Source organism: Eleutherodactylus coqui, chromosome 10, assembly GCF_035609145.1.
Source record: "Eleutherodactylus coqui strain aEleCoq1 chromosome 10, aEleCoq1.hap1, whole genome shotgun sequence".
In the NCBI taxonomy this organism is placed as follows: Eukaryota; Metazoa; Chordata; class Amphibia; order Anura; family Eleutherodactylidae; genus Eleutherodactylus; species Eleutherodactylus coqui.
Genome location: NC_089846.1, coordinates 73,560,975 through 73,579,786, shown reverse-complemented (window position 1 = coordinate 73,579,786; position 18,812 = coordinate 73,560,975). Strand labels below are relative to the sequence as shown.

The 18,812-nt window shown below is 46.2% G+C and overlaps 1 protein-coding gene across 3 annotated transcripts in view; it reads right to left on the bottom strand.

Moving 5' to 3' along the window:
• Nucleotides 1-5,003: 5,003 nt before the first annotated feature.
• Nucleotides 5,004-18,812, bottom strand: part of LOC136580590 (zinc finger protein 569-like) — a 48,555-nt gene continuing 34,746 nt past the window's right edge. For 2 of the 3 annotated variants that reach the window (XM_066581251.1, XM_066581252.1), the window contains exons 3-10: nt 18,605-18,737; nt 17,427-17,525; nt 15,310-15,378; nt 13,709-13,801; nt 12,300-12,395; nt 10,258-10,350; nt 9,848-9,937; nt 5,005-7,127 (exon numbers count right to left, since the gene is read on the bottom strand). In XM_066581251.1, the coding sequence (XP_066437348.1) occupies nt 5,155-7,127; nt 9,848-9,937; nt 10,258-10,350; nt 12,300-12,395; nt 13,709-13,801; nt 15,310-15,378; nt 17,427-17,525; nt 18,605-18,737 (2,646 nt within the window). In that variant the 3' untranslated portion in view covers nt 5,005-5,154. Of the gene's footprint in view, nt 7,128-9,847; nt 9,938-10,257; nt 10,351-12,299; nt 12,396-13,708; nt 13,802-15,309; nt 15,379-17,426; nt 17,526-18,604; nt 18,738-18,812 lie in introns of all 3 variants that reach the window. The other variant, XM_066581253.1, reaches the window with a different exon arrangement.

Sequence of the window (18,812 nt, the reverse complement as noted above, 5' to 3'; positions counted from 1 at the left end):
CAGGATCCCGTTTGTGTCTACTTATAGTCCTTGTAGCAATTATACAGCAAAAATAATTCGTAGACACTGGCCATTGTTATCGAGAGGCAGTCCTGATATTCCTGAGTTCAAGAACTTTCCCCTTATGGCCTATCGCCGTGATCGGAATTTGAAGGACCAGTTGGTCCAGTCATATTTATCTGACACGACTTCTTTAACACAACGTGTTTTCTTTCCCACTAAAATGGGCAACTTCCCCTGTCTTAATTGCACGTGTTGTGGCAATATGAGCAGGGGCAGCACTTTCAACCACCCCAGGACTGGTAAAACCTATCAGATCAGACATCGGTATTCGTGCAAATCCAACTTTGTGGTATACTTAATATCATGCCCCTGTGGGCTTTATTATGTCGGTGAAACAATCCAGGAGATTCGTTCGAGAATCACCAAACACAATAGTACCATACGCACAGAAAGCGTACAGTTACCCATTCCGAAACACTTCCTACATGCTGGCCACAACATCAGCCAGCTTAAATTTAAGGTTATAGATCATGTCCCTGTCAATATTCGCGGTGGAGACCGCATCAAATCTCTCAAGAAAAAAGAAGCCTTTTGGATACATACTCTCGATACTTTGGCTCCCCGTGGTTTGAATCTTGAGTATAATACATTTTCTTTTCAATAACACTGTAATGTTGCTTGTACTTGATCAGCACCCTAATTGCTGTGTTTTGTATTGCAGGTGGATTTCTGAATATAAAGTGGACCTTGAAGCCTGATTTTTCTACCAATGTTTGACCCTATATAATTTTGATTGGGGGATGTCCCCCTTTCTTTGAGTTTCTCATATATTCATAAATTTTGCGCTACTATATACATAAATATTCCCTCTATTGGGCCAAATTGTAAAAGAATAAAATAATAAATGGTTTTTCTGAGCATTCAACTTGGAGTGGCTGTGGTTGTGGTATCCCAATATTTTCTTCCTTTGAGAGGCTGTGTCTTATACTTACTCTAAAAGTCCATGGAGTCATTCAATTACCTGGGTAATATTTATATCGAAACCCCAGACATTTTTTAGTCTTTATGGACACACATGATGTGACCATTTAGTTTAAAAACACATGCGGACAGTGCTTTTTACGCTATCAGGATAAAGTGTATTAATACCTCAGATTTCGTTATGGGAACATTTCATTTTCTGATGCAATGTTACTGCACCTTTAAGACAACACTGTTGAATCACAGACATTATAGATACACTTGTAATCCGTATGATGGTTATGAATAAAAGCCCCTTCTTTGGTTATTACAGCTACATCGGTATCTTGTTTTTTTGTATGTGCCTATTGCGCACATGCAATAAGCTCATTGATGATACTATGCAAAGATCTCGGAATTCCCGTTGCAGAGCCTATGCGCTTGCACAGCATTGTGAACTCCGTTCAAAAAATTTTTTTTCGCTGGCTGACTTACGTCATTGATGATGTGGGAGTCTTGCGAGACTAACTGTTCTCGCTCATGCGTAGAATATAGGAATACACGGCCGTTTGTTTCAATGGTTGCTGGGTGACCTGCCGATTGCAGATTCACTATACAGTAAGCTTAGATTTATGATATGTGAATAAGCCCCTTTTGTTTACTACCTGTTATTTACTGACATGTGCTGATGGGGATGATTTACTCTCAAGGTCTGTCATTGATTGAAATTCAGTGCTCATGACGGGTCCCACACCTGCTGCATTTTTATGTTATCACTTATGTTAATGTCTGTTCACAGTGATTGGTGGGTGTGTATATATATGGCACTCTGTTTTAAGTTGTTGTAGGCTTGACAAAGACCCGTTTTGTTTAGGGTCGAAACGTCGCTATTTTTATGGCTATGAGGTGTTTATAACTGATGCTTATGCATTAAAATCTTTAAGCACCTAACCTGCTGCCTGACCCTGCTTCTTTTTGGACTTGACACATTGGGATTTTTGTGGATTCAATCCCTTTTTCAGGCGAGCAGCTATTTCCTTTGGAAGGGTCCCCCTATATGGTTGGTGAGTGCTGCTGTACCCCTCAGTCTTCACGTGTCTCCCTGTCATCGGCCTCACAGGTCCTGTAGGCGGTGGCCTCCCTGCAGCGCAGAACCTGATGGCCTCCGCTCCTTTGCAGCGGTCCCGTGGTGACTGTCCCTGGCATCATGGGCCCTCCGTTCTCAGTAACTGGTCCACGGTGAAGGAATGTGATAGGCGGGGGTTGGCATTTCTCAGCGGTGCCCACGCAGGAAGGGCAGAGCCGGCGGTCGGTAGTGGTGAGCACTGCTGTGCCACATCTGCCAGCCGGTGGACTACACTTGCGAGCGGCCTTGAGCGGTGGTGAGCGCGGGAGAAGAGGAGCGCAGTGCAATGAGCCGGAGGCTGGGAAACAGTGTGATGAGCGGAGCTTGTTGCCGGCAGCAGTAACAATTTTTTTGAATGGGGTCATACACGAGCGATTTTTTTTTCCTGCACTGCAATGTAGTAAAAAAAAATTAAATCAATGGCCTGTCCTATCTTTGGGCATGCCCTAGCTTCACCTATTTTCAACTTGGCCGGAACAGCATCGCACAAAATGCATGGGAGTGCGATGTTTACCATTGAAAAGAATGCAACACTCCATGATCGCCACTTCTCCAAAGGGATGCAAGGTGGTTTTAACACAAAAACACCTCGCATCCACAGGGCACATTGCATGTTTGGTGAGTGCCACATCAATTAGTCTAAGAAGCACAGCTCATAATAAATTTGTCGCATCTTTGGTTGTCCATGCACCAGAATCAGCTGGTGTAGATTTGTGCTATAATTTCCGCTAATTTTTGGCATAAATTCTAGTAAAATCTGCTGAGCCATGGGAAGCCCAACCCCTTTTGCTAAATCCCACCCACTTATCGACGCAGTCTGATTTTTACAGAGTTTCCATCATCTTGAGGTCAGGATAAGGCTGGCCCCGCATTCATATTAGGCTTTCTTCACATGGAACACATTTGTTGCAGAAATTTTCACTGATGTTGCTCATCTGAATATAGGCTGCAGAAATAATCCCCGATGTTCGGTCAAGCCAATCCCCTGCATGGTGCGCTGGCCGCCCTGACCTCCCGTGGACAGCTGAACTGGACTCATCACCGGTGGTGTAAATCTGGTTAATGTCATCCGTGGACGGTCAGGACTGCAGACATAATATAGATATTAAAATGCTCCCACATTGTGACCTACTGAACGCTGCTAAACTCGGGGATTATCGCTCATCCAGTTTCTGGAGGGCAGCTGTGTGGATGTTTTATAGCAGTCCCTGGGAATACATTATTACCGGTTGATGTAAGACCAGCCTGTCACTGACCCACACAGACGGACCCCATTTGGTAGCACTGGACTCCTTTGTACTTTAGAACAGCAGCAATTTGTTGTGGCGTAGACTCCACTGGGTAGTGAAATCATCCTGCAGGAATATCGGCCCCTGTGGACAGGAAGCGTCTTGTAGTTGCTGCAGATTAGATGGAAGTGCTGACATGTTCTGATTGGCTGACAGGGGGGGGGGGTCATCGATTCATGCTGCTTGCACCAAAGTGTGACCTCCCATCAGCAACAGAAATCTGGATCCGTCTGACCAGATGTTTTTCAGCTGCTCAGTGATACAAGTTCTGCGCTTTTGCCTGCTGGAGTCTCATCTTTCTGTTTCTCTTAAACACAATGGCACTGGAACTGGTCGTCTGCTGTTATAGCCCATCTGTGCTGAGCAAGGAATAGTTGTATGTTTAGACATGTTAGCCGGAGCACCAGTGTTGTATTCAGCTGCAATCTTCTTGACCGTACAGTGCCGCGTCATCAGAGCAATTCCTGACATCCTCCCCTGACCCCTTTTGTCGAGTTTTTTTTTTTATGCCCACAGTTTTCCTCATAGCATTCTCTGTATTCTTTCTACACTGTTGCTTGATAATACCCACCACAATTGGCAGTTTTTGAGATACTGGCTCCGGCTAGTATTGCACCGATGACCGCACCTCATTGGAAGTTGCTCAAATCCCTGGATTTTCCAATCTAATGTGGATTGAGACTCAAACTGTTCCACAGAAAACTTGTGTAATTTTCACAGCACTTGGGGGTCACAGGGAGAATTTTGATATAGGGAAGCTCCAATTGTAAAAGGGTAGGGGGCTCAATTAAAGGGGCAATTCGATGTAAATACAGTATAATGATAGTGAATGGGGTTGTACGGAGCTCCAAAAACACACTTAAAGAGATTTTCCAGGACTTTTTGAATTTTGTCTATTGATAACCTGCCCTTGGGACAGGTTAAAAAAAATCAATATATGGAGCATGGCACGTGCAAAAAAATTAAGGCTTTATTTCCCTCATCATCAACAGCAACATTTTGACGATGAGGTGTGCTTGATAAAGACCATTGTGATCGAAATGTTGCTGTTGGTGAGATAAATCTGTCATAAACCCTACTGTTCTGTGCTCTGGCTCACTACATTTTGGTTAATGAACAGTTAACCTTTATACCTTGGACTCCCACCTATTACCAGCCTAAAAATTGAGGTTACCCAGGTGCTGCCACCTCAGCTCACAGCCAAACCAGTGTGTGGCAAGGTGGATCCAATCCACCTGTCTGACCAAAACCTTCCTTTTGCAGTTTCTTGCACCTGGAATGCTGTCATGTATTGATTCGTTTTTCATTTTGATATTGGGTCTTATGGATTCCAGATCCTGGGAAGTATGCGTCATGAATCTGAGCTGCATCTGCTATACCAACTGCTGCACTATGGTCATTACCATATGTTTCCTGCGCTGTCAGTAGTGACAGCAGCATCTGGAATCAGCTGAGCGAGGGGATCCCTCACGACAATCTATGCATGAGCTGAGCTTCGTGAGGACAGGTCATCGATAAAAAACATTCACAAAGTCTTAGACAACCCCTTTAACAAGAAAAATAAACAGATTTTAGGGAGTGCTACATAATTTCATATCCGCAGCACGCCCTTTATGTCCCTGCATTTGTCAACACATTTCAACTTTTTGAATGCAAATCTTCAGCACGTATAAAAAATAAAACGTATAAATTTTTAGCATTCATTAAAAAGTATTAAAAACAATTCTGTGATAACGCAAATATAATATATATTTATAAAAATAGTACAATCTATTATCAGAGTATTTGTGAACAAGTCGTCCTCTTCTGATGCTTTAAAAGGTAGGCACGCTGCGAAAATTCTTTCCCGCACCCGTTACATAAAAAAGATCTGTTTACGTTGTGAATCGCCTGATGGCGGACGACATGAGACTGACTCGTGAAGCCTTTACCGCACTGGGGACAAACGTAAGGCCGCTCTCCTGTGTGAGTCCTTTTGTGACAGTTGAGGGTCGATGTTTGAGCGAAACACTTTCCGCACTCATTGCAAGCGTACGGCTTCTCCCCTGTGTGAGTCCGAAGATGTTTCACCAAACAACCATTATACGGGAAACGTTTCCCACACTCCGGGCAAACATGCTGCTTCTCTTCAGGTTTATAGTTTACAGGGTGACTGCAAAATGATACATCTAACATCGGCCTCATTGTAAACAAGACATCATTATCGGGGTCATTGCTATGGGACAGGTCTAGAAGATCCTCGTTATAATAGACATCTCTTGAAGGAAGCTGTAAAAACGAGTTCTCTCTAATAGACTGTACACTAGATGAAATATCTATAAAAGGCTCCTCAATAAATGAGAGATCTTCAACAGGCCAGCTATTCCGGAACAGATCTGTAACACTGTCTTTCAACGTCACACCACCAGCAGGTTTACCATTGATAAATGGCCTCCCGTTAAATGGGAATTCTTTAATTGGCCTCTCCTTTAATGGGGCAACTCCAAGGAGCCCACCATTGATAATGACGTCTTCAGCATGCATCACCTTTGAAGGGATATCTTCCACAAGCTTATCATTGAGAGAGCGCTCTAGAGCCGGCCTCTCGTTAACAGTAACATCTCCATAGTGTCCATTCTTCAGTAGCACTTCGCTGAATGAGCCGCCATCACCAAGCTGATGAATATCTGGTTTTCCACTAGCTAGTACATCCATGATAAGGTCCTTGCTCTTGGTGTTCTCAACAGATGGTAGTAGATTGGGGGTGTTTTCACACTGCATTTGGGCTATTTCAGACAGCAATTTACTCTTTGCATGAATTTTCAAATGTGTGTCGAAACTAAGTTTCTTAGCAAAGCATTTTTTACATTCGGGACAAACATAAGGTTTCTCGTCTTCGTGAAGTTGCCTGTGAGAGTTAAGGGTGGAACTTTGAGCAAAACGTCTACCGCAGTCGAGGCAGACATAAGGTTTTTCTCCCGTGTGCACCCTCATGTGTTTAACCAGACAACCATTATACAGAAAGCGTTTGCCGCACTGCGGGCAGCCGTGGGGTCTCTCCATTGTATGGGCTTTTATGTGTCTTTCACAGGCAGCCTTGGAGCTAAACAATTTTTCGCATTCGGTGCACGGGTAGAACTCTTCTCCAGCGTGTAGCCGCAGGTGCATCTCAAAGTTTGTCTGCTTGATAAAACATTTGCCACATTGAGGACACGGAACAGGCTTGTCTCTTACATGTATTAGTTGATGTCTATCAAGTCCTGACTTTGAATATAGGAACTTGCCACAGTCCGGGCACGGCCACTGCTTATCTCCTTTGTGGGTTTTCATATGCGTTTCCAGCGCTGACCGGGTAGTAAAACACTCTCCGCACTCCTGACACACCTGGATCTTCTCTTCTACGTGAAGTAATAGATGTCGCTCTAAAGCCAAGCTATCACTGAAACGTGCGCCACATTCAGGGCAAACCGGAGTTTTTGGCTCATGAACCTTCTGATGTTCAAAGAACTTGGAGACATTTGTGAAGAGTTCAGGACACAAAGGGCACAGGAACTCTAAGTCGGTAAGCTGGTCAGGTTCCGCTCGATCTTCAGCTTGGTCGTCTTCTTTCCGCTCTTCAATACAAGATCCCGGCACTATCATTTCTTTGCGTGAATTTGAGCCGTTTTCTACCGTCTTCACGTACCATACATTTAACAGATTGTTTGGGGATTCCGGATTTTTGGTGCTAGTATGACTTTTTGGGCTAACAGCATCTTCAATAATCCGATCTACAGAGTAAAAGGAAAAACATGTAAATGTTGAGCTGCACAACCGCATCTTTTCCCGCAGTATTTTGCATTAAAGAGCCACTGCAGTCACATTGTTTTCATTCATTATGCAACTAGTCCCTCAGTATATAGAAGTCAGCCAGCATAACCTTCGTTAGTTATTCCTGTCTGAAAAGGTTTGCAATTCTCTTCCTCTTACGGGTCATGTGATCTCATTCTGACCGCCTGCGAATTACTTAGCTTTATGTTCCTCTCAAAAAGTCAGATTTTCAGTCAGCATAATTCCTATGTGATGGACACTACCACATCGCTTTAGAAGAAAAAACAGTTATCAGTAAGTGGCGCTCCAGAGGATATTAGTGCTCCAGATATTTTAGTGATCGAGAAAGAGGTTGTTAAGATAATAGGACTTACCAGACATAACCGGATCAACCCCTGGCAGATGGTGCCAGTACGTCACAGTCCAGGAAAGCTTGTAAAGCTAGCGTCTGTCAGGACGCTAGAAAATGTGCCAATCAGATGCAGGATCCCTTCGGGATAGCGTTGTGGTATAAACCCAGTAGGCGCGGGCGCACCGGAAAAATGGAAATAAACAATAGAACAATAAAAGTAACCAGCGCTCCAAAGTGTAATGGATAGAGATGAGAAAGAGAGAGAAAATACAAGGTACAACGTACTTTACAGGGGTGCCTGGTCCTCGGCACCCCTGATCCCAGATGGCGTGTATTATCAACGGCGTCAGTGGAGAGGTTCAGTATAAGAACTATCTATTTCATTAATAACAATGCATTGTTATTATTAAAAAAAATAGATAGTTCCTATACTGAACCTTTCCACTGACGTCGTTGATAATACACGCCATCTGGGATCAGGGGTGCCGAGGACCAGGCACCCCTGTGAAGTACGTTGTACCTTGCATTTTCTCTCTCTTTCTCATCTCTATCCATTACACTTTGGAGCAATGGTTACTTTTATTGTTCTATTGTTTACATCGCTTTAGAAGGGACACAGACACTCAGTTACTGCTGATAAGTACAGGCTCCTGTCACGCAATTATAATAGAGGAGATCACAGTTCATCCTCCTGACTGTATACTTATGGACTCTAGCTTATGTAGGAGGAAGTACTAATAATTACAGTGTCCTTCCAGCAGGCAGAGATGGTACTGGCTCTAGCTGCTCATGTGATGAAGTGCTGATTCATCATGGGTTTGACAGCCAAGAATAATGAAAGAGAAAGCAAGGACAAATCTCAACATCAGGATGGTGCCCACCATCCTGTTAAGCATCAGAAATGATGCTGCACCGCATGGTAGTGACTGCAAGATACATAGGAGACCACCAGAGTTTGACAATTAGGTGAGGTGTCAGGGATGAAAAAATATTTTTTATTATGCCAGTGGCCCTGTAAAACAATTTTTAAGTCTCCTCTCTAATGAAATCACAGAGGTGAGAGGAAAACAAAAAAAAACATTTACTGAAAAAGCCAAAAAATGCAATACCCGAAAGGCTGTAGAGCAGGCGCAATCGCCATAGAGCAGGCATATCTGCCACAGACGCAATCGCCGTATACCCTAATAGAATGCAGTCAGCCAGACTATGATATGGAGGAGCTACTTCTTCAGTGCAGACTATTATGCAGTCACCCACTTAACCCAGCCCAGATTGGGGAGGAGCGACTGCTAACTACCATAGCCCGCACATGTAAATGATACCAAAGAGGCCAGCCAAGGATGGGTGTGCCCCACCATACAGGATAGTAACTATCACTGATATAGCAGTGGGTTGCTCTGTATCTCCAAAGTGGGTCACACTGGCTGACATCTTGGGCTCCCCCAAATCTCCGGCAAACTGCATACAAAACATACTGTTACATACTATTCGTTTTGGCCAAAATGCAGAACTAACACATGCATTTATTAGTATGTAGCAGTATTTTTTGTATGCACTTTGCTGGAGATTTGGGGGAGCCCAAGATGTCAGCCAGTGTTGCCCACTTTGGAGATACAGGGCAACCCACTGCTGTATCAGTGAAAGTTGCTATCCTGTATGGTGGGGCACACCCATCCTTGGCTGGCCTCTTTGGTATCGTTCACATGTGCGGGCTACGGTAGTTAGCAGTCGCTCCTCCCCAATCTGGGCTGGGTTGAGTGGGTGACTGCATAATAGTCTGCACTGAATAAGTAGCTCCTCTATATCATAGTCTGGCTGACTGCATTCTATTAGGGTATACGGCAATCGTGCCTACCTTAAGGCGATTGTGCCTGCCCTACGGCGATTGCGCCTGTGGCGAATGTACCTACTCTGTGGCGATTGCGCCTGCTCTGCGGCCTTTCAGGTATTGCACTTTTTGTCAGTTTCAGTGAATGTCGGCTCTACATCAAACTTCTGGAGACCTAATGTAATATACAACTAATCTAAACATAAAGACATGGTTGCAGTCTGAATGATATAGTGGATTTCAGACTACAGCCTCATGCCTACATGTATATAACGGCTCCTTCCAGCTGTACAGACCTATAACACATCATACTTCCCAGCACACTTCTATACTGCAGCATCAGTGCACACATGATGTATAGAAGGTATGAAAACGCCTGGCGCCCTGCACATTGGCCTCCATTGTCAGCTGTCTCACAGAAGTGCGGACTACAGAAGTGCTGCAGCATACAGTTCCGTCACCGCTGCCTTCCCTCACGATAGTCAACCTTCTTCCCTTACCACGATTAATTCCGTTGACTGTCTTAGACTCCCAGGGGTGACGGTGAGCGGTCTTAGGGGGATTGCTGTGTGGTATAATCTGGTCATCCTCTGCAAAAATGTAAAAAAAAAAAAAAAAATGGTAGAAAAGATGGCGCTTGCAAACGGATAACCCGGACTAAACAGTGTGAGGAGTCGGACACTTCCCAGGTCCTCAAGAACCAGTCTGACTGCTGAGAATTGTTACAGCACCTTGGCGACAAGCTACTTGGCTCACGCTGTTTTGTGCCAACTTGTTAAACCAGCTAAGAGATATGAAGGACAAGGTCCATGTCAGCTTTATCACCCCTCTTATGTACAATTATTGCGGATAGGATATACTGAAGACTTATTAACCCAAAGTCACAAAACCAGTAATCTATGACACTCACCCACATCGGTTCCCAGGACTTCACCAGACTTCACTGATGCTTGTCTTACGATTGCAGTCGTAGGCGTTGCGTCGGTTTCCACATAGACACAATCTTCAGAAAGGAAAACATAACATTTTACAGTGTGAAACACGACTTGGGCCCGGGAAACGTGTGATATCTATTAACAGTGACCAGGCAAGCAAATGGGGTGGAAATCAATCAAACCATTTTAAAATCCCTGCTGAAGGTCTTATGTTCTCAGTAGATGATTTGTGGATGACAGCACAGGCTCCCGGGATAAAGCAGAAGAGCAAGTAGATTTACTTGAATTCCATTTCTTTATTCATGTCAAACAGTCTAGTAGATGTAATAGCATGGCGACGTTTCGACAGCCAACGCTGTCTTTGTCAAGCTACAGCGTTGGCTGTCGAAACGTCGCCATGCTATTACATCTACTAGACTGTTTGACATGAATAAAGAAATGGAATTCAAGTAAATCTACTTGCTCTTCTGCTTTATCCCGGGAGCCTGTGCTGTCATCCACAAATCATCTACTCTGCATTTTCCTTTGGATTCTTTGTGTCCAGGATCCGGAAGGCGAGCACGGCGAGTATCAGTGATTCCTCCACACCTGTAAAGGGGTGATTTTGCTTGGTGCTGCTACCAGGCTCTGACCAGTCTTATGTTCTCACTCATTCAGTCCCCTAACTGCACCGCATTCCCCTCCCCCAATGCGGGTTCCCTCTTTCAGCATATCAACTTTATTGAAGGACCCGTGTCTAACGCCAGGCAAGACACTGAAGGGGCGGTCCAGGAGTTTACTATCCATGACGATATCAATGACCTATACTCAGGATAGGTCATCAATAGTTGATCGTCAAGGGTCCGCCGCTCCAGACCCGCACCAATCAGATGTTCGTTGGGCTCACTGTCACTGCGGACAGAGCCTGGTAGCAGACAACTCTGTCATAGTGCAGTGGCCCAGGTTGGTATTGCAGGAGCAGCTCCCACATGGTTTCAATTGGAACGGCGCCTGTATTACCAAACCGGGCCCCTCCACTATGACAGAGCTGTCTGCTTCTGGCTCCACTTACAATGACAGCAGGCCCTGCTGTTCGACAGGCATCCCAAGCGGATGTTAATGAGGATAAGGAATGAAACGTCCCAGAAAACCCCTTCAAAGAGGTATTTCCACCGTCTTCTGATGCCCTGGTACCTGCAAAGATCAGGCAGTCTCAGCCCAGACTGCGTCTTCTCTTCACCAAAGTGAATGAGAGTTACAAAAAGTGCAGAGAGACAGATCAACAAATCAGAAAACCTCTTGGACTTTGGAAGAGCTGTTTAACATGAGTGTTAACATTGTCACGGCGCTCCATCGCTGCCTACTACGCTCACCTGCTGTGGGGCGCTATAATCCTCACCTCCAAGTGTCTGCCCAGAGAGCACACACTGCCACCCCTCTCTTAAGGAGGATGCCCAAGCAACTGGTTCCCAACCCATTTGTGACAAAGCCCCAGCCTGCATTTACTCCACTTCTGTCTGCTCTCCTAACTTTGTTATTTGCCTGCCTGGATATGACTGAAGTTGTAATGCCAGTGCTGACCACTATACAGACAAGTCACAGTTCACACCATCAGGTATTATGCAGAGTCAGTGGCCACACAACCAAAAGGTTCTTTGTGGGCAACGGAGACTCCACAGCAAAGGCCAAAAGAGGGAAACCTGTGGTTCTGCAAGTGCTGCGAGTTTTAGTAGCCCAAAGTCACATCGGCGTCTGGCAAGGCAGATCCACGTCTGTCTGACAAACATCTAACAAGACTAAAGCTGGTTCTATGGAGAAGGGAAATAACAGAAGTCAGACATCAGGGAACACAAGAGAATGGACAGGAAGGATCATCTTGCTTGATGTCTCCCCTCCGATGTTTGACAAGGCTCTGTGGGTGTCTACAAGCCCATCCTGACGGACAGTACTTTTTTTTGCCTTCTATGTTTTTTAGGTGAAGCTTAGGGTTCCGATCAATGATTATAGTCACCAAGACACTTAGAGCCACACTACTTACCAGATGGGCTTTCACCATCCTCCTCATCATCATCTTCCTCGTCCTCTAGATCTTGTTCACCGGTTGTCTCATCCTCGGACTCCACATATATGCGTTCTATACAAACCATACAACAGTTTAGTTTAATCAGTGCTTATCTCAAACCTGCAGCAAATCCTAGAAGTCATGTTCCACTACAATAATTACAGGACCCCAGGGAAACCAGGCCACCCCAGCATCAACAGGAAATGTGCCCAAAGGACTCTTATAAGCCAGTTACATAGTCTCCATGTAAAACACAGAAACACTGTCTGCGTCTGACAGGTGCAACACGCGGCCCACAATATTGATAACTAATGAGGTCCTGTTTGCTGCAGACTATAAGGTCTCAGGATAAAGCCACAATCCTGCTGTTAAAGCTTAATGCTCGACGCTAACTAGCAGCATACCGTACGAGTGATGGCGTCCCACTAGAGTAACCTAAAGTCCCTCCATCCTGTCTGTGATGCCAAATACATTTCCTTTGACCAATGAAGATCTCCTCCGCTGCTTGCGTAACTTATTGCAGCAAGTGGATTTTTGCTCATTATTGTTGAATGCTGCAGCACTTAAAGGGTTATATCTACAGATCTGGAGACTGCATCTACCTCTGACAGCTAGCCCAGGCTTAGGGGGCACTGCCAGGTGAAGAGTGCATGGAGAGAAGGCAGCTCATGTCCGCAGCTCATCCATTCACTTCTCTGAGGGCATGTTTGCTGGACGGTTTCTAATAAAAGTGAATGGAGAAAACCAGAGCCGCACAGCCCCCTCGTCATTCTCCCCCGCAGGCGGCAGTCTGCATGGCCTCCTTGTCATCCTCCTCCGCAGGTGGCAGTCCGCATGGCCTCCTCGTCATCCTCCTCCACAGGTGGCAGTCTGCACGGCCCTCTCGTCATTCTCCCCCGCAGACGGCAGTTCACACGGCCCCCTTGTCGTTCTTCCCTGCAGATGGCAGTCCACACGGCCCCCTCGTCATCCTCCCCCGCATGCAGCAGTCCACACGGCCCCCTCGTCATCCTCCCCCGCATGCAGCAGTCCGCACGGCCCCCTCGTCATCCTCCCTCGCATGCAGCAGTCCGCACAGCCCCCTCGTCATCCTCCCCCGCATGCAGCAGTCCGCATGACCTCACTGGCAGGACAATGCAGAAATATAATGACTAGTTTCTATACCTCCCCAGGTATATTACTACGGCCATAGCGGATAGCAGCATAAAGAAGCCATATAGGTGCTCCTGCTCTCGTCTGGTTCTGCTTGAACCATCCTTACATAGTGGCACCCCCTCATGTGGTTGGGGTAATGACAACACTGCAGAGCCGCGACACAGTCTGTACACATGAACGATATCTCCCCAATCCACCTAACAACTATATAATGAATACATCTGACTGACCTGAGAGCTTCTCATCTTCCACCTCCAGAGCATCGCTCCTATACGCTTCCTCTTCCGTCTCAGAGTCAGAATCAATCTCTAGGTAGATACAGTCTGCAAATACAACAGAATAACGAGCCACAGATTATCACATGACACACGCACTGACTAATAATCATTTTGTTGCAGAAATACAAGCTATTGTCCCCATGTTATTAGCCAGTAGTGTCTTTCACTGAGATGACGGACAGGAAGTTGCATCTATTTCTAATTTGGAGAAGCTTAAAGGCCCATTTAAATGGAGCGATGATCGCTCAAAAAAATCAATAAAAAGCGGTCGTTTGAATGCTCATCATTGCGTCTAAATGCTAGCTGATGGTTAAAATTCAGGTCAACCTAAAAATCGTCATCGGGCCTTATCAGTAGTTCTGCATGGGTAGTGTTGATAGCATTGTTTCCCCTTGGAAAAAAAAGGAACTGAAAGCAGATAAGAGCCCTTCGGATATTAACTACTTTCAGCTAAGGCTTCATTTGCACACTAATAAGCTAGTAGGTAGCTGAGTAGGTACTTAATAGTTTCTGCAAAATGATCGCTCAAAGCTGTCACTCAAACTGTCGTTTGAGTGATCATCTCTCCGTGTACATGGGCCTTTAAAAACATTATATATGAATGACATTAAGGGGGGACACAGACGTTCACTAACGGCAGTTGTCTGGGGAAGGTGTGTGTGTGTGGCGGGGGGGGGGGGGGGGGGGACAACACAACTACTTCTGGTGTGTCAGACGATTGGCCAGCTTCGCCCAGCACTCATATGTATTTACACAGCGACATCCGCCAGAGAATATCCAATGCAGATTTATAAGAAAACCGTGGCAGGAATACACGTTTTTTGCAGATTCCTGCTGCGGACTGGCATTTGTTGCAGCCGTGGATCCACACGCGGATGTACACGGCCCCATTGGGCACATGTGTGCGCAGATTTACAGATCTGGAATCCACACCAAGAAGCGACGGGTCACCTCTTTTTTATTCCACAACATGAGGAAACTTCAGTGCCGTCCAGACTGTGGTGCATTTCTAGCAGTTAATGGACTTTATGATGCGCATTTTACTGCGGAATGGATGTAGAATCTGCATGAAATTTACAGCTAAATCGGCATTGTAAACCGCCTTTTAGCGGCGAGCGAACAGTGCGCACCAGCGGAGTGCTCAGCACCTATTCTGCGTCATCACAACCCTTTACACGGGACAATCCGCCGAACGCAGACGCCCGACAGGTCATCGCATTGATAATCATCTCCGTGCGTTTATATAGGAACAATCATCACTAGTAAATAGAAGCGGAGTGGGCGGGGATCATTCCAGCCGCCTCCATCCACAGTGAACAGGCAGTCATTCAGAAGTGAACAACTGTCCGTTTAAACGGCCGGACCATTGTTTAGTTATTTGCATGCAGAAACTGAGCGACGAACGAGAAGCGAACAAATTCTCGTTCGTTGTGCAGTCGGGGCAGCATTTACATTGACCGATAATCGTTTAGTCTCGCTGAGTTTCGAGAATCTGAGCAATTAACGGCTCTTGTAAAAGGGCCCACTATGTTTAGCATTTTAAGGATACCAACCTGATTCGTCATCGTCATGCAGCACTTCTGGAAGCTTTGATAGAATGTCTGGTGTTACAATGACATAGACTGGAGAGATAAAGGGCAATATTAAGCATTCATGTCGTAAGTAGCAATACTAAATGTGACTGTGGGAACCATCAGAAGTTATTATCTGGGGATCTCTGCATTACAGTTTACCATCCTTCTACTACCCACTCTTCTCTATATGTTATTATACACTCTTTGAAAAAAAAAAAAAAAAAACACAATCCGGCCCAAGAAGAAGTTGTTGTTTTTCTGTAAACTCGTCCTGCAGCTCCATCTCAGGCAGATTTGTAAATGATGAGAGTTGTGGTGATTAGATGGACGGTCTTGTCATCTGAGGCCCTGAAAGTGGTTCCCCTCTTGGCCTATAAAAGGCTCCCGGAGGCCCCTTGTGTGTAGTGACCTCTTCTTCCGCTTGTGTGGAGCTTGCTGACCACTAGACGCCTCTACAACGCAGAGAAGAGATGTCATCCTGTTACCAGAGTCTGAGAGGGGCGCATTATTGGGGTGTGAGAAGCTGGATGGTCGTATCGAGGAATTGTTCCCCAACGGCCGTTCTGACCAGATTGTGAGGAGGTGTTGGGACCAGTGGATGAGGGCACACAAGGTGACCGGGCTCAGGACGCCCCCTACAGAACACCAGTAGAGAAGAGCATCTGACCAGATTGTTAGTAGGTGTTAGGACCAGTAGATGTGTGAGGGCACCCAAGGTGACCGGGCTCAGGACACCCCCTACAGAACACCAGTAGAGAGGAGCATCTGACCAGACTGTTAGGAGATGATAGGACCAGTGGATGGGGGCACACAAGGTGACCGGACTCAGGATGCCCCCTACAGTACCACCAGTAGACAGGAGCATCTGACCATATTGTTAGTAGGTGTTAGGACCAGTAGATGTGTGAGGGCACCCAAGGTGACCAGGCTCAGGACACCCCCTACAGAACACCAGTAGAGAGGAGCATCTGACCAGACTGTTAGGAAGTGTTGGGACCAGTGGATAGGGGCACACAAGGTGACCGGGCTAAGGACCCTCCAACAGACCACCAGTAGAGAGGGGCGTCTGACCAGACTGTTAGGGGGTGTTGGGACCAGTAGATGTGTGATGGCACACAAGGTGAATAGGCTCAGGATGCCCCCTACAGACCACCAGTAGAGAGGACCGTCTGACCAGACTGTTAGGAGGTACAACAGAGTACTACAGCCTCCATTCCCACCCGTATCACAGCTTGTATACAAGCTAGAGACAGTACAACGGGGTACTAGAGCCTCCATGCCCGTATCACATCTTTTATCCAAGCTAGAGGTGGCACAACAGGGTACTAGAGCCTCCATGCTCCCCCCCCCCGTATGACATCCTGTATCCAAGCTAGAAGTGGTACAACAGGATACTAGAGCCTCCATGCCCACCTGTATCACACCTCGTATGCAAGCAATATTGGTGTGTGCAGGATGACTGAGGAACGACTGGATTTTCTTAACACCTCCAATAAATAAACTTTGAATAATAATAATTATTTATTTATATAACGCCAACATATTCCACAGCCCTTGCAAGATGGGGGAACAGAAATAAAACCCCGGTTCCACGTAGTGATGAGTTGATGGAGACAGTAGGGGTGAGGGGCTCCAATAAGCTTACATACTACAAATAATGGGGGGGATACAGAAGGTAAAGGGATGGAGATGTGCACTGTATGGCGGGGTTGAGAGTGTGGGATGCTATATACATAAACAATGGTCAAATTGGGACGTATGTGGCTGCATCGTTATGACCGCAGAGGTTGGTTGATTAGGGCTAGCAGGGATTGCAGTCGGTAGGACAGCTGCTGATATAAGTTTATAGAAAAAGCACCAAAATATAAAACCAAAAAGTTTCACTTTCACTATGTGATTGGTACTCCCAGCAAAGTTCCCATTAAAGTTAATAGGACTTTTGCCTATAATACCAAGTTGGGCCACTGTAGTGGGAATGGAGCTATGACTCAGCAAACTGCTGATTGACGGGGGTCCTGGGCGATAGATCCCATCTGATCGCTATTCTCAGGTGAGGCTATAAATAGTTTAAAGCTGAACAACTCCTTTAAACTTACCTATGGGGATCTCTCCGTCATACAATGCCCGATCCATCACACACGGCTCCTTTCCTCTTTCAATCTTGAAAATTAATTCTGGTTTCAAATAAAAGCTACCTAAGATCAATGAAGAGTTAGAATGAGTTAGGAGACAAGTACCATTGTACCCAACTAGCGGCTCTGCAAATGGGTAGAACTCTGACCAAGTGCAAAAACCAACCGCGTCAGATGATGTGATAGCCGTACAATCCCTTTTACTGGAGCTGGCATGAGTTATGTCTTCTTGTGCAGCCCCGGTCTTAAAGAGGCTACCCTACCATAAACCCTGATCACCAATCCACAGGTTAAATGATCGATGTAGGATTGCTGGGGCGTCCAACCTCCAGGGATCACAAACGTCACACCCCTGGTTAAAGGGGTTGTCCCGAGGCAGCAAGTGGGTCTATACACTTCTGCATGGCCATAATAATGCACTTTGTAATGTACATTGTGCATTAATTATGAGCCATACAGAAGTTATAAAAAGTTTTATACTTACCTGCTCCGTTGCTGGCGTCCTCGTCTCCATGGTGCCGACTAATTTTCGCCCTCCGATGGCCAAATTAGCCGCGCTTGCGCAGTCCGGGTCTTCTCCTCTTCTCTATGGGGCTCCGTGTAGCTCCGCCCCGTCACGTGCCGATTCCAGCCAATCAGGAGGCTGGAATCGGCAACGGACCGCACAGAAGCCCTGCGGTCCATGAAGACAGAGGATCCCGGCGGCCATCTTCAGCAGGTGAGTATGAAGACGCCGGACCGCCGGGATTCAGGTAAGCGCTGTGCGGGTGGGTTTTTTAACCCCTGCATCGGGGTTGTCTCGCGCCGAACGGGGGGGGGGTTTAAAAAAAAAAAAAACCCGTTTCGGCGCGGGACATCTCCTTTAATGCTGCAATGGTCAGCATGCTTGACCACCATCCCCTTCTCTATGGAGATAGCTGAGCACTACACCCTGCTTCCTCAATCCCATAGATGTAAACAGAGTAGTGGCCACCCATGGCACCGCCATAGCTGAGCAGCGATGTAGTGCAGCACGAGATCGCTGCTGTCACATGCTTCTCACTTGTAAAGAAAGACGGAGGTTTCATGTCAGATTGGTGGGAAGCGGAGAGCGAAGCGGCTGTGTCATGTGACTGCGTCAGATAATATTGTGGTTTCCTCACCTTGGGAGCACAGGTCTGTATAGTTCTCCATCATCACTTCTTTGTAGAGCCGCTTCTGCTCTTCTCCCAGGCACCTCCATTCCTCTTTAGAAAAATACACCGCAATATCTTCAAAATCTTTAACGCCTACATCCTGCAGGAGAACAAGCCGATCGCTGAAGACAGGTCACCTACAGAACCGTGCCAACAGCTGAACCTCATCATGGAG